This window comes from Neopsephotus bourkii, unplaced genomic scaffold, assembly GCF_033783945.1.
Source record: "Neopsephotus bourkii isolate Nb327-2 ecotype Australia unplaced genomic scaffold, CSIRO-AGI_Nbou_v1 NB_110, whole genome shotgun sequence".
Classification (NCBI taxonomy): Eukaryota; Metazoa; Chordata; class Aves; order Psittaciformes; family Psittacidae; genus Neopsephotus; species Neopsephotus bourkii.
Genome location: NW_026900627.1, coordinates 64,245 through 79,410, shown reverse-complemented (window position 1 = coordinate 79,410; position 15,166 = coordinate 64,245). Strand labels below are relative to the sequence as shown.

Here is a 15,166-nt window from a genome sequence, read left to right as displayed (position 1 = left end):
AAAGTTACTTAAGTTTTAGGTTATCTGTAACATTGAGCAATGTGTGTTCTCCCACTTCATTTTAATACAAAACACTATTTTTCTTTAATTTTTTATTTTTTTTTTTTTAGTAAAAGTGTTTTAGTTTGGGTTTGGTTAACATTAACACAGATCTGGAATAGGAAAGTACAGTAACTTGATATAATGCACCTGCATATTGAGATACATATTTTTTGTGTTTTATTTTTATGCTTTTGTACTAAGTAATAGTATATAATTTGATTATTGAAAGTCTAAATTTTGCCAGCATGAGTGAAAGAAACAGTCACTATGAGGAAGGCTTGTCAGTAGCTCTTTAAGATAGTGGGAGTAAGATGTGTGTGCTTAATGTCACTGTAATGTTCATGTGATATATATTTTCCTTCCATAAAATACTGTTCACTACTTATGTGCACGTCTCAGTACTTGACAGCTGTCACTTTCTGTGCTTGACATCTGTACATAACGGCATTAATAGTGGGTTCTGTGTCTCAGCAGAGGTTTTCTCATTGTAATGGTAGGTCAGGGAAGGAATGCAAGAAAACATCCTGATGTTGCCTGTGTTGTTTGTGAAAGAGTGAAAAACAGACTTGCAGAAATAATTACTCAAAAGGGTTAAATAATCATAAGTAGTGAGTGTGAATAACAATTATGGGGAGAAAATACTTCAAAGAATTATGATTACATAAAATACAGTTATAATTGAAGTCAGGAAGGGCTTTTACAAGTTTAATGTATACTACTGTTATATTTCTCTGCTTTTGGTACAGCAGATTGCTATATAGAAATCTTACAGGCAGATTGATACTTTGGGATGATCACCTGGCCTCTTTTGCACTGAATTCTTAAATGTGTGTCCCTTTAACCCTTGGATAAATATAACAGTAAATCTCTCTTCAGAATATATTGGTAAGGGCAGGCAGAGTTTAGAATTCAAAAATGTAGTACTGATGCTTCTGTGTTGTGTTAAAAATAAAATTTTTGTGGTTCATAAAAAACTAGGATTAAATTTTGAAATACCCAAGCCAATCATTGAACAGTACCAAAAAAAAAAAAAAAATAATCATCAAGTTACACAGATGGTATTACTTGTACTTCTGGGGTTTTTTTAATTTTATTTTTTTATTAAATCTTTGATATCTTGTAAAACCAGGGAATGGTGACTAATGCATTTATGCATTGTACTTGGACAGTTGTTTCATACAATTTCTCACCGGTCCAGTGTCAGCAAAAAAAATCTTCTCTAGCTCCTGCTTAAATGTATTTCCCAGATCTGATTGCTCATGGTTTTGTGCAAAACAGTTTGGTTAACACATCTGTCTAAATGCCTTTTTTTTTTTTTTTTAAATCTATATTAGGATGTTTTGAATAACTTGGGTTCCTGTGAGTTGGATGAAGATGACCTCATGCTTGACTTGGAGTTCCTAGAAGAACAACATCACCATCATTCTGGTAAGTCAGATAAATACTGAATATCTTCAGTGAGGTATAGTTATTCTTGAAATACAAAGTGTATTCAGTACAATTACTTGGAAATAAAAAAATGTCTTATTGGAAGGGGAAGAGCAGTATGCATTTTGCAGTGTTATTTCCAAATGCTTTTGCCATTTAACGGAAGAATGCACTTTACGCTGCATTTGAACTTTGTATGTTCAGTTATGAAATTGAAGCGATTTGTACAGCTTTAGAATTCCTGCACCTGTATGATTCTCGAGATGCTTAAAATGACTGCTGCCTACCCCATGTGGTTACTGAAAATAGATGATCCTATTTTGTGTGTGCCAGAATAACATGTTTCCAATGAAGAAGGTTTGATTTGAGACAGGAATGTTACTTGGTCCTTTCTGTCATAGCTGGTTAAGGTGCTGTTGCAGTGCTGTGATGAATAACAATAGCTAAGGTCAACTCGCAGTGTGTTCAGGATGATTTTATAATAGGATTACACGAGGTCTTGGTAAGTCTGGCAGCTGCCGTGGGGAATCCTGCATTTCCTTTGGCTGTGACATGGTATAGTGTACGGCCTAGTTTGTGAACAGAAAAACCTCCTGCTAACTGCAGGGTTTAGAGAGACTTAAAACGTATCTGAGATTTGTACTTGTTCGCGGGTAGAGCTTTGAGTTTGTTGTGATACTCTGCTATGACAGTGACATGCTTTTAGGCAGGAGTAATTTTCGCCCTCTTTTTTACCTGCTGTTTTCTGATCCTTCTTTCTTCATCCACCATACAGGTACCTGCTGTAGGTACCCACTATAATGGGTATATGTAATGCACATTCATGCAGACTTGTGTCTGTCATTTTCTGTTCTTGTCCCTACTTCGATGCAAATTTAGCAGTAGTTACAGATAAACTGCTTGAATTATGCTCGTGTTTCAGCTGTTCTGTATATGATAATTCTGTTAACGTGTCTGAATTATCTCTATGATAATTTTATTTAACCATTGTATCGTGCTTTAAAAACCTGTTTGCATATCTATTTATAGGACAAAATATCTGTTCCATTTTATTTGGTAGGAAGCAAAGTAGCCAGAGAGTATAGAGTGTTGAAGCAGCAATATGCATGTGATTATAGTTCATTAAATTACTTGGAGCTAGGCTACAACAAACTACCTGCACAGCAAAGGCCCTTTCTAAACAGTACTGAATAATGCTATTAGCTGCTTACAGAAAGTAATCTGTGAAGAAATGTGGGTCAAAAAGCTTCAGAAACAAACATATTTTATGAGGACTCATAGTTTTTAGATTTGTTCATTCCTTGGACCTGTTGGAAAAAAAATTAACTGGCAGAACAATTTTCCATAAATAAGCTTCCCTAACATGTTGCACTTGGACTCACTTGTGTATTTCTCCTTTTTTATATTTCCAAAGCACTTAATTAAAAGTGATTGAAAAGGTATGTCCAGTATATTATAAAGATACATAGCAGCTTCTGAAACAGCTAGGATTGTAATGCCTAAATGACATTATACTTGATAGAAAATTAAGTAAGATGGAGATGTGATACGACACATAATCTTTCTACTCTTGTCTCATTATCCAGAACAAATGAGATGCTTTTAAAACAGAAATATATATGTTGTCTTTTAAAGAATAGTAATCATTTCTATTCTGAGCAGTGATGTAAAGACACACATTGCAGCATACATGTTGTCTTTGAACATGGGTGTTTATCTTATTAATATTTGCTCTTAGATATATTTATCTGGTGGTGGGTCTAGCTGCAAAAAAAAAAAAGGATTTTCCTAGTTGTCACTGTTAGTTTTGAGTCATTCATTTGAAAGAAGGAGTTAGAAGGACAGAACCACAGTATAAATTGGCACAATTTCACCAAATAAAGCTGATATCTTTGTACTGGGTTAGGATCTGGCACAAAATGGTTAGATGTGGCTGGTTGTAATTAATCATCTTTATTCATGTTAAGATACTGAGATAGGCTTAATTTTCAGTCTTCTTAGCATTTACCTATCACTAAAGTACATAAAACCCTAGAGTTAGGTATTGACATCTAAGTGTTTTTGACAAGTTGCTTTTCTGATTGCTGTATTAAGCTGTGGTCCACTTCCAGGATTTAAGACTTTTCCACAAAAATTCCTTCTAGTAATCCTGAATTAACCCATTCTCTGTTTTCACTTCTGGGCTTGTTTGTTTTCTCTAATAGGCCTCTCCATTCATACCTTAATAAAATTCTTCTAAGCTTCCTCAATTACATTATCAAATATTATTGATGTGATTTTTATAAGAATGGGAACATGGAAACAATCAAGTGATCATGTCTAAGATATACAACCAGTTTAATGCAGAGCTTCAATCTTTTGTAAACTCATCAGATAGGAAGTGATCGTATTTCTGGGTATGCATATATAAGCTATTGCAGATAACTGAGAAGCAATATATGTTTTTTAAAAGATCTGTAATCTTGGTCCCTTCATAAACAAGAAGAAAATGGAATACTCACTGAGGATGAGCCAGTACTATTATGGTAGAATTTATATTCTAATTGAATTTGAATAATACTAAGGGGCTATTTAATTCTTTCAGTTGTGACCAGCCTGAAGAGTAGATGCTTTTCTACAGTATTTGCTAGTGGCCAGTTTGTTGGACTGTTTGTAAAGGCATCTTTAAGACAATGTGCTTGGTAGTTTACCTATGGCTTGCTTCAACAAAAATCATTAAAGACAATCCCAGACATACAGACTTGTGAGCCTCCTCTTCCCTGTTGGTACATGCTGTCCATCATATGTAGGATTCGGCTTGGTGTTATGTCAACTTTACATATTTAAGCAGTTTTGTAGCAATATTTGTTTACACACCTAAAAAGTTCCTTATGTTTTGCTAATACTTGAAAGGATCTGTGTAGCTGACATTGACACTTGTATCGTACTGAAGTCAACTGGGAGCTAATGCATGTGCTTCTAGATCTGTTGTGGAAATGGAAGTCTTTATAAGTATAAAAATATAACACAAAATGCTGCTTTTTGCATGGTAACCTTAAAATCATTCTCTTAAGGAAGTCAAAGTTATCAACAGTACTATGACTGTTTGTAGCCTAATAAAAATCCTGTTGATATTTTGCATACTGATGCTGATTATATTAATACTGATATATGTATTATACTGATTATAGCATATGTAATATATAATAAAAATATGTAATATCAATATATAATACTGATTATAGCATTTATTTGGTTAAGGCCATCAGTCCTAGAACCATGTTACAGTTCACTTGTGCTCCGCTTTGCCTCTCATAAGGACTTCTGTGGGTGACTGCTGCAGGGGAAAATGTTCCAAGAGAAGCTCCATTTGGTATTTTAACAAATAAGTTGAACCACGAAGAGTTGTAATTGGAAAATAACTTAGGTCTTTCTCTGGTTGTTACGGAGGGATAACTAATGAATGGAGCAAGTTCGTACTCTTCAAGAGTCTATGAAAATCTGTAAGAAGTCTAATGACATGATGTGATATTAGCCTTCATATTCTTTGACTTGAATATCACAAACTATTTCTTGGCCGCACGGCTGTACACAGCAAGCTGTATCACTGAAACAGCAATTCTGAAGTGTAGTTCCACAGTCAATAAATACAGTTGATGGGTTGGTTAATGGTGAACTGAGAAAGTCTATTAACTGCCATTAGGAGCTCCAGATTTTTAGAGACTCTTGTTAGCTATGGCCTGATTTACAATAGCTTCTGCTTCTTGCTACTGTGATTAAAAAGTACAGTATTTGCTAGGCTGAGCATATATCTTTTTGACTTTCTACTGAAGTTGACAATAATAATTTAACAAAATAATTGCATTGATTTACCATAATTTTAGTGACCATTTATGAATGGAAAATAAGATACTGTTGGAAGGATTTCTGGGATAAATGGCTGCTAAGGAGCAAGTTTTAAAAGAGGACCTAGGAGCCAACTGGCAGGCAAGGAGACCTTCTTCCAGAAAGTGGAATGCCATATAAATTAAAATATAGACTTAGAAAGGAGAAAGAGACAAAGATCTGTTGCCTCTTTCATTGTTTATGATATTTTTTTAATTTATTACTCCAACCCATTTTTTACTCCTGTTTTTGTTCTGTCCTCTCAGCTTTGCCCTAATGAGCTCTTTGTCCTCCAGCAGCATCCTCATGAAATGAGTTCCTGCAAAAGGGCACTGTGAACCTTGATAAGTACTAGAAAATTAAAAAAATATCCCTTTTTCTATAACCACACAATTGAAGATAAGGAGATAGCAGCAAACCTCATGTAGGTGCCTCTAATTTGAATGTAGATTTCCGTGCTCTGAAAGCCTTAGCACAGCTTTAGAAGTCTGCAACTCCCACATTTCTGATCTCTCCGTGTTTACTGCATCGATCTACTACTTTTGTTTCTGTTTAAAAGGCTATTGCCGAGATAAAGAATGTAAGACAAACATTTTATTATCCCACCTAACACAATTGCTTTTAAATTTAATAAAATAATATTTATATAGTACTCAGTGAATGTAGAGCACTACTGCATACAAATGCAAAGCATTAATCAACTTGATTCACTGAAGTTTTTGCCTACTGTTCTTAATCTGGAACGTTTAAAACTAAGCATAATATGACATACATGATGAGCCTTGAGCATGCCTTTTTATTGCTCTAAGTAAATTAGACTTTTAAAATATGCTACAGTGTTGATTTCCTGTTGTAGAATAATGAAGTTAGTGGTTTCTGTAGCATCAAACCATTGCTGGTTTCTAGAAACTGACAGCATTAATTTGATCTCATTCAGTTTCCCTTTCCCAGGTGAAACATGACTGATTCTGAGTATTGATTATGTATAAGGAAGACCTATATATTCAGTGATATGAGCAGTGGGGAATTTATTCAACTAATGCCCATTCATGTGGGTGAGTTGTACCTTGTGTTGTGCCATAGCCTATTGAAAAACCAAATACTTGATTTTGTAAGGTTAGTGTTGTCATTAAATGATGACTGCAGTAACTAGTAGCCTTTTCTTGAAGTTCACAAGGCAATAGATATCCAAGGTATTTTTTTAATTTCTTAAGTATTTGCCATAGGTGTCATAAGAATGTATGTGTGTAGCTGGGATTTGTAGCAAGTGGTCCAGCTGAATTCAGGGAGTCTGCTCCAGGTACCAGATATTAAGCACATGCATGTGTCATGTCCACATCAGGCTCCACACTACATAGTGACTATTCATGACTGCGATACTGATTATTTGGGTACCCTGACTGGCCTGCTGCATTCATCATGTGGTTGCTTGAATGCTTGCTGAATAGTTTTGAATAATGTAGCTGGCTATAATTTTTAGAAGAGATTTGTCTTTGGATGGAGCTTAAGCCATTTTGGATTTAATGCCTCAGCCTCATTAGTAAAGCAGTGATCTAACGTATTTCAGAAATTATTTGTCTTATTTGCTTATTTGGGAAAAAAAAGAAGTAAAAGTGGAAATGTGAAAGGGCATTTTAGCATCCATCTAATTATTGTTCAACTCCTAAAAAAAAACCTTTCAGAGATAGGGCACATTTTGTTCAAACTGAAAACCATCTCTGTTAGATGCTTCTCAAGTGTCTGCTTAATTCTGTATGTGGTAATACATGTGTTGGTACTTGCTTGAGGCTTAAGAATGTAAAAGAGTATATGTGACTTGAGAAAATGACACGGTCAGAGTGGCTTTTCTATGCTCTATGTATTTTCATCTATTACTGGATGTTGAGGAAGAAGGGTCTTTTCTTGGTGTAGCTTTTGTTAATATACCTGAAAGGAATGAGCGTATGAAATTCTGATGTAGTACTATTGCTCTTACAATGTAACACTTGCTTGTATATACCTAATAAAAAATAGAAAAGTAGTTGTTAAACAGATGAGCTTTCTGTTGAAACTGTAATGCCCTGATGTGGTGTTCGCTTAGAACTGTCAGCAATGAGCAGGGAGAGGCACGTTTTAGTGAGGTGGTTGGAAACTGTGGGCTCCAGTCTTTGTTATGTGTGTAGTAGGTTGTTTTTATTTAGTGCACATTAGTAAGACCCAGAGCGTGTGTTGGCCTAGAGTACCCTTGGACCAGACAAATGTTTGGATTTCTTGGTTCAAAATGATTATAATTATCAATTATTATTGATTTGACAGATTACTGTATGGCTTTTGCAAACTTCCAAGAGCAAGGTAGAAACCTGATTTTGTTTTTTGAAGTGGATGCGCAACTTATGCTTATTTAAATGTCAAATCAGTCATCAGGTTATGATTTTTTAGTAACATAATTACATTAGATATTAACAGCTTTGCAAATACAAAGGCAGTATACTTGTTTTTTAGGAAATAAGAGTCAGGAGTTTTTATTGTATTTCTTTTAGAGCCAGATAGCCTGCAGATCAATTGCATCAGTAGCCAGTCAAGCTGAAGTGTTGGTGTAATGACCCAGTGATATTAATTAGGTAGTCGCTGAGTTGTTTTGAATGTGATGAACAAGCTATGTGAAACTTCTGTGGTGGGTGTGGAGTTCCTCCTGTGCCTATTAATTAAATGCACTAATTATTTTTTATTTTTTTTTTAATGGAGGGTAGGACTGCTGAGCAAAACCCCTTTGGTGTTTTGGGTGGGTTTTTTTGACGAGGAGTAGGAGAATGAGAAATGCTATAAAAGACATGTACAGAAAAATTCAATGCTGATACTGGGTCATTAACACAGGTAGTTACAAACTGTAAAACAAATAAATTTGCTTGCTTATGAAATGTGAAAGATTGTCTAAATAAAAAAAGAGAATAGATAAAACGTGTTTTATTTATAAATTATACTACTCTGGCAACAAAACACCAAAAGGCAGCTCCTCACTTATGGTGGATCAGCTGGCATTCATTGAAACCAAAGTGTGTTAGTGTGCCTGAAGCAGGGGCCTTGCAGGGTGCCTTTGGCTCATGGATCAGCCCTCAGCCAGCCGAAAGGTGGGGCTTGTTGAAAGCCTGGAGTCAGCATCAAGTTCTATGGAGGACAGTGTGGGCAGCAAGCTCTGGCACTAGCCCTGCTGTTGTTTGGGTGGATGGTATCTCATTTTGCAAGACAATGGCACTGGCTGGCACAGAAGCTCAAAAGGGGCAAATACCAATTGCTAGATGCTTTTCCTGAGATTTCTGGCAAAGCAGATCTGCTCCCAAGCAGATGTTGTCTCTGAGAGTCTGCCAAAGTGCCCATGTAGTCCATTCATGTTTGTCAGTGCAAGGAAAGCAGACTTTTCAGTATTTTTAATTTGCCTTTAAATAGAGAATAGAAAAAAAACCCCAAACTATCCGAAGTATAGTTTGTCAGACAACTGCTTAGAAACAGAGATAAGAAACTTAAGTAATTTGAATGTATTGCTTTACTCATGAATGCATCTTTGGCAACAAATTATGTTTAAAAACGAGAGCACATTTTGATTTTTAATTGGAACTGAGCACCCAGCTCCTTGAGTTCTCTTGAAAGCCTTAGCATTCCCAAACGTCACCTTTAGAGGTGTGTATGTTACAGAACAGGTTAAACGAGGGCAGCAACCCTTCAGTTTTCTGCTTGATATGTGCGATAACAGTTCAGTTTATATATACAGGTTTTGAAGAAAATAGACATTGTGACGTTAAAGTAACAGAGAGATCTGTGTCTCTGCTGAAAAGGAGGTTCACAGATTGTTTAGCTCAGTAGCATCTTTTACTGTCACTACAGATTTCGGACAATAAGGTAATGAAAGCACAATGAGCAGTACTAATAATAAACGTAACAGAAACTGGTGCATTACTTAGCTACATTACTTATACCACTATATAATAACCTGATAACTGTGTGGCCAACCTCATTTCATGTGTACATTCGTTTTCCAGTGTGGCTTTGAAGTACAGAGTGGAGAGTCACATGCACTAGTTTCTCCATAACTAAAAAAGCTAGAAACAGGGATTTTTGTATTTTCAGAGCAACCTATGCTACTAGGCTACACATTTTCCCTGAAGCATTGTTTAATAAATCTTACACAGTAATGAAGTAACTTCAGGTCTCAAGGGAAATGAAATAAAACTTGCAATAATATTAACTGTTCTAACCATGATCTACAGCTTCTGAAAGAGCACTGGCCATGGAGGAAAGGAAAGGGGTTTTTCCAGGCTCTGCAGTGAAAGAATAGGTTGCATTATCAAATGTGAAAAGCGTATTTTTTATTCAAAAATTGCATGCTTCTGGTTAGGTGTGTTATTAGGAGTCCTGAAGCTTAAGTTACTGAAAATAATGACTGAAGAAATAATGACTAGGAAAGTTGTTACTATTAAATTAGAATGAAACTAAAAGTCCTAGGCTAATACAAGGTTAGCTCCATCATCCTGGAGCAACGTGGTCCATATTCTAGAGAAGAAATACTGAGTTGAGAGTCCTATTTCTATTTTCTTATTTATATAAATGAATGGTGTCATCTTATTCCAGTTTTAACTGAAGAAAACCCCACAACGCAGAGCTGCCACCAATTAAACTTAAAGCTCTTTTAGTGTCTTTTTACCTTAAAAGTTGAGTCGCAAACCAGTCTAGTTGATAACCTCTAGGAGGCATGTAAGGCTAGCTTCTAGCTGTGCTTCTCTCAGAATATATTTAAAGCATGTCTTAGATACTACAGATAATTGACCTGTGCTATGTGTTCTCAGTGAATAAAGGAAAAATACTCAGTTTCCTGAGCAAATTAGTATTTTTAGCTCTTTTTGGTGTGAAGAGGGGTGAAGGACCGATAATGTTCAAATGGTCAGTATGTTGGGTTCTTTTCTGGCTGATACAGATTTTATTAATGATATGTACTTGTAAGCCCTATTCAGTTAAATGGAGCAGTTAGAAGATCAGCATCACAGGACATCATGTCATAATTTAGATGCCAAGAGGTTTTTTCTTCATAAATAGACAAAAAGGGCAAAAGAGCAGAGTCTTCAACTCCAGGGTCATAAAAGAATACTTTGAGTGAGATGCATTTGTATGGAGCAATTAAGAGTCAGAGTCTGTATCTCCATTTCCTGTTCTTTCATAATTATAGCGTGACATTTAGTTACAAATCCTCATTCATATTGGTATGCTCAGCCATCATTTACTGAAAGCACCAGGACAGTAATTAAATTAGGCATACTGTCTTTCTACATTGCTTTGATTTTATACATACATTGAGATGAAACATCCTTAATATCTGCAAGCAGAAAAGAAATGCAAGAATAAACATTATGACAAATCAAAGCATGCCATCATATTTTAGCAGTTCTGCATTTTCATATGGCAAAGTAGGATGCCAAATGCTGCTTTTCTGTCCTGCTTTGTGAGTTTACAAAGATCTGGACGGTATGTCTTGCCAAAATGGAAATGCGATAAGAACTTGAGAGGAGCATGCTCTTTCTTCTCAGTTTTCTGTGAGTACAAGCAAGAGATTTAGGGACTAAGAGGAGCAGTATGAGCTCACAATTACTCTGCATAACAGCTGTAACTCAGTTTATATAAAAGCAATTGCATTTTCCATATAACTTCTGCAATGGTCCTAATTCAAGGTCAAACAAACTGTGTGTGTCTAGAAAGTTAAAGTAATGACTTTTGATATTTTGAAGTATTTATCTCTGGGATCCTTGTAGGTCCACTCTTAGACAAAGATAGAAAGGGTGGTCTGATAGTTAAAGGTAGAGTCTAGGTCTTCTGGGTTTAGCTGGGCTCTTTGAAGCATATTTCTGGTATGACTGTAAGCTGGTCACTTAACTTCGTTGTAGGATGTAGAAAGGGGTACTCCTGTAGTCACGGGGACTTGGCATTAAAGTTTGAGAGAACTCAGGATGTTGGCATGGAGCTGTATCAATGACTAGGGTTACTACAGTCTTTAGAGGCAAATCATGTTTTATTTTGTGCTACTTCATATGTCATTCCAGGAAGTGGAGCTGACGCTGCCACTGCTCTTGCCGGTGTGTCTGGTAACTACTGTCACTCCTTCTGTTATTTTTCTTTTCTGCTGAAAAAAAGCCAAAGCAAGCCTCAAGTTCCTTCATAATAGGAGGAAAAAATATTGCAAAAGCCTGTCATGCTCATCAACTAAAGCATGGGCTCAAATAAATTAATTCTTAACTCTTACCACAATTGTACCTACTGGGCATTATTACTCAAAGTTTGGGTCATACCTGTTGTAGTGTTTGAAGATATTAGTTGACTTTGTTGTTGTACCTGAGTTTCTTGTGATGAGAGATCTTGTCGTCCCTCCTTTTGTCCCAGTGAGGATTCTCTCAAACATGGAATACCATTTGGATCTTGTCAATTTTTATTTCTGTTTTTACCTCCAGCTTCGCTTGAAGGGGAAGGAATTCACACGCACACACACACACACACGCACACACACACAAGACATGCAGGTACGTAAGCCCTGAGAGTTGATGCAGCTTAGTTTCAGCTTTAGGAGGGACATCAATAGGTTGAAAGGATTTCAGGAGTAGGTCAGGGCGACATAGGCTTCCTGAGCATGTTTTGGCCCCTCAGAGACTCCGAGAAGTTTGTGCTTTTGGATTGCATAGCTTAGCTAGTTTTCTGTAATGCGTTATAAAGAGGGGGATCGTACACCTCTTTGTCAAAGGAACAATCTGAAATAAACTCTGATGACCATGAAGAAATTTTCTGGTTTTACCTCCTGTACTTAGGCTTACTTCAGAGTTGTTCTATCTGACCCAAAGTGAAGAATGCCTGGTGATCGTCGCACACACCTGATTCCAAGGTTCTTCCATGAAGCCCTTCTTGTAGACAACAGCTTTAAAATGAAAGCTTGTCAAAGCATAGAGTGGTTAGAGGGGCTGAGATGTGGGCAGGTTGCCAGACAGCCAGAGGTGCTGTGCTGGTACTTGAAGGATCCACAAATGTGTGTGTGAATCTAGAGTGGAGAAGCTTGTGCTTGCACTAGTGACCTTAAGTCTTCACCAGCCCAAGAGGAGGAATAGACATAGATGGCTCTGTTTGTATTTCATATAGGTCTCCTGTACATAGGTGCTGTTGCAGGCAGTGCCTTGTCTATGCAGTCTGTGTGTCCAGCCCTGTCAGTGGCCTGGGTGTGTCTGTGTATCTCTGATACACAAACTCATTTTCTCTACTGGTTGAAGCTGCAAATGCTCAAATGACAGCAGCATCATTCAGGATGGAGCGCAGACATCCCAACTGAACCCTTGAGGTTTGGAAGCAGAGATCTCCCCAGCCCTGGAGCCGCTGGAGGCAGCAGGCCCATGCAGCATCCCTCTGCCCGTAGTGCTGTGTGTACCTGCTGAAAGTAGCATGTACATAAATGTATGTACCTAGTAGTAGTGTATGTATATAAATGTAAAACATACCTGACAAATGAAAAACATTCCTTCAAGCTGATTTGGGGTTTTAAATGTGTTATTTCTTCACACTTAACTTTTAAGGAGCTGTAGTGACAGGTGGTGTTTGTAACACAGTAACTGCTGAATCTGCAAGAGTGAGAAATAAAAGAAAACACTGATGGTAAATGAGTGTAGTACTTTTTGTTTGGAGGATGGATAATGCCCTCATTTTCTTTTTGCTTTCTACATGTTTCCAGCTCCACAAACACAGTTTGCATATGTTTGGTTTGGGTTTTTTTTTTTGGTGGAGTTTTTGCAAAGGTTAATGAAATTAGAGAGGCCCTAAGGCCTGAGAAACATTTATGGGAGGGGGAAAAAAAAAAGAAAAAAGGAAAAAAAGGAAAAAAATGGTGTTGGTAGTAAATTTCTCTTTATTATAATAGGATGTGATTTTGGTGATTGTCAAAAGCCCAGGCAACACGATTAACCTGCTGAAGATCTTCCTGAGTTGACCAATTTTTATTTCACAGTTTTTCTTTATAAAAAAGCAATTTATTGTAAAAACACATTACTTTGGGAGTTGAAAAGCAAGCAGCAGATAAAATGAAAATACAGCTGTGTTGTAATATTATTTTTGTGCTTTTCCCCAAAATGGCTAGTTTCACAGAAAATAGTTTTGACAAGCCTTTGTATTTCTAATGCATTTTCTCCATGAATAAAACACAAACCCCCCCTCATATTTTTAAGCTTCAATTTCATTGTTTTCTTCCCTACTCTATCTTTAATTTGTTTGTTTGACTTGTTTGGAGATTTTTGCAGCATTGGTAGTTCAGGAAAAGATACTCTTTATGCTCTTTAATATAGCATTACTGACATGATGTAAATTATGTTTTCTAGTGTAGAATGAGACAGATACCTTAGTTGACCATCTTACTGTCAATGTGGATTAGATGAAATGCAAATAGCTCCTGATTCTGAGGATTTTCGGTCAAAGCCCTTCAGTCTTCAAGTACAGCATGCCTGTATTCACAGATGCACTGTCCAGAGCTGCGTGGAGTTACTCGCATGCAGAAATGAGTGACTATCATTGCTTGCATCTGGAAGGGCTGGTTTTGCCTGTGGAAGAAAGTTCACCATGCAAAAGACATTGCCTTGTACTAAGTTGTTGACTCTTGTACCATGATCCTTTGACACCGAGCTATCACTGATAGAAAATAGTAGGGGTAAAGAGGGAAAATGAATAGAGCTAATCAGGAAAAATGGCATGGGAAAGTCTCACTTACAGCTTTTCAGAAAATTAACATACTTTGGAGTGAAGTTCCTTTAGAATGATACATGGCAAGCAACTTAAGAGAATTTTTCAAACTCTCATAGGTTTTGAATACCAGCAGAAGTACTATTCTGTCCCTCTATTCTGAAGAGAAATCAACAGGTTGAATGAAGTCCAGGTGTATGACCTTCAGCCTGCAGGAGCTCCGTAATACAAGCAGTGCTTGCAGTGTGTGCTGTTCTCCTTGTTCTCCACAGCAGAGTATGTGTAGGAAGTGAGGCAGAGGTAAATTGCATGGTATGTCTAATCTCACAATAGCCTACACTCTTATTTAATTGTAAGAAAAGCTCCTGAGGATTTTTACTGTTTGGTATACAGGAGCAGTGAGCCATAGAATCAGCTCAGTAGCAGGTGCTAGAAGGGTGGCAAAGGGAACACAGTGAGCCCAGAGGAGGTAACAGAAAAAGCTGTACTTTCTGCTAGTGTGAGAATTTATGTTTCCCAGATTTTGTAAGTAAGACACTTTCAGTTGTATGACTTTCTTCTTAAATACAAATGAGGTCGTTTTGGTCACCCTCACCCCCTCACTACCCCAGTCACATTTAGAATGCTGTTGCTCTCTTCTTTCCTGACAAGCTTTCTGTACCTTCTTGGAAGTTGCAGAAGCCTATGTTACTGTAGATGACATTCAGATTTATTATGATTGCAGCTCTACCCTATAAAATCAGTTGCTTCTTTTGCAAGTTCAGCTCATTTTAGAAGTGTTGTGCAAAAAAAACCCTTACTTGTTCATCTTTGGTCCTTCTTTTGACCTAGTTCTGCTTGCTTCCTATTAAAACTGTATGGACAGACTGCATATTTTATACCTTCAGTTACTTCTTGATTTCAGGTAACTGTGTTCAGGTGACAACATATATTGAAACTGTAGGTCAAAGATGGCAAATCTTGCTTGTGTCCAAGCTTAAAAGTCCACACAACCAAGGCAGATTTTACTACTATAGCAGTGGAGAATGCTGACTCCCAGTAGACTACTTTGTTTCTTAGGTTGTTAGAATATAATCACTGTGATTATTTAATAACACTAGTTGTATTT

At 36.8% G+C, this 15,166-nt stretch overlaps 1 protein-coding gene across 1 annotated transcript in view; it reads left to right on the top strand.

The window, feature by feature from the left end:
• The window catches only part of CCSER1 (coiled-coil serine rich protein 1), a 102,894-nt gene that overhangs the window by 56,934 nt on the left and 30,794 nt on the right, over nucleotides 1–15,166 (top strand). Inside the window, exon 4 of the mRNA XM_061364842.1 lies at nucleotides 1,377–1,470. Coding sequence (XP_061220826.1) covers nucleotides 1,377–1,470 — 94 coding nt within the window. The remainder of the gene's footprint in view (nucleotides 1–1,376; nucleotides 1,471–15,166) is intronic.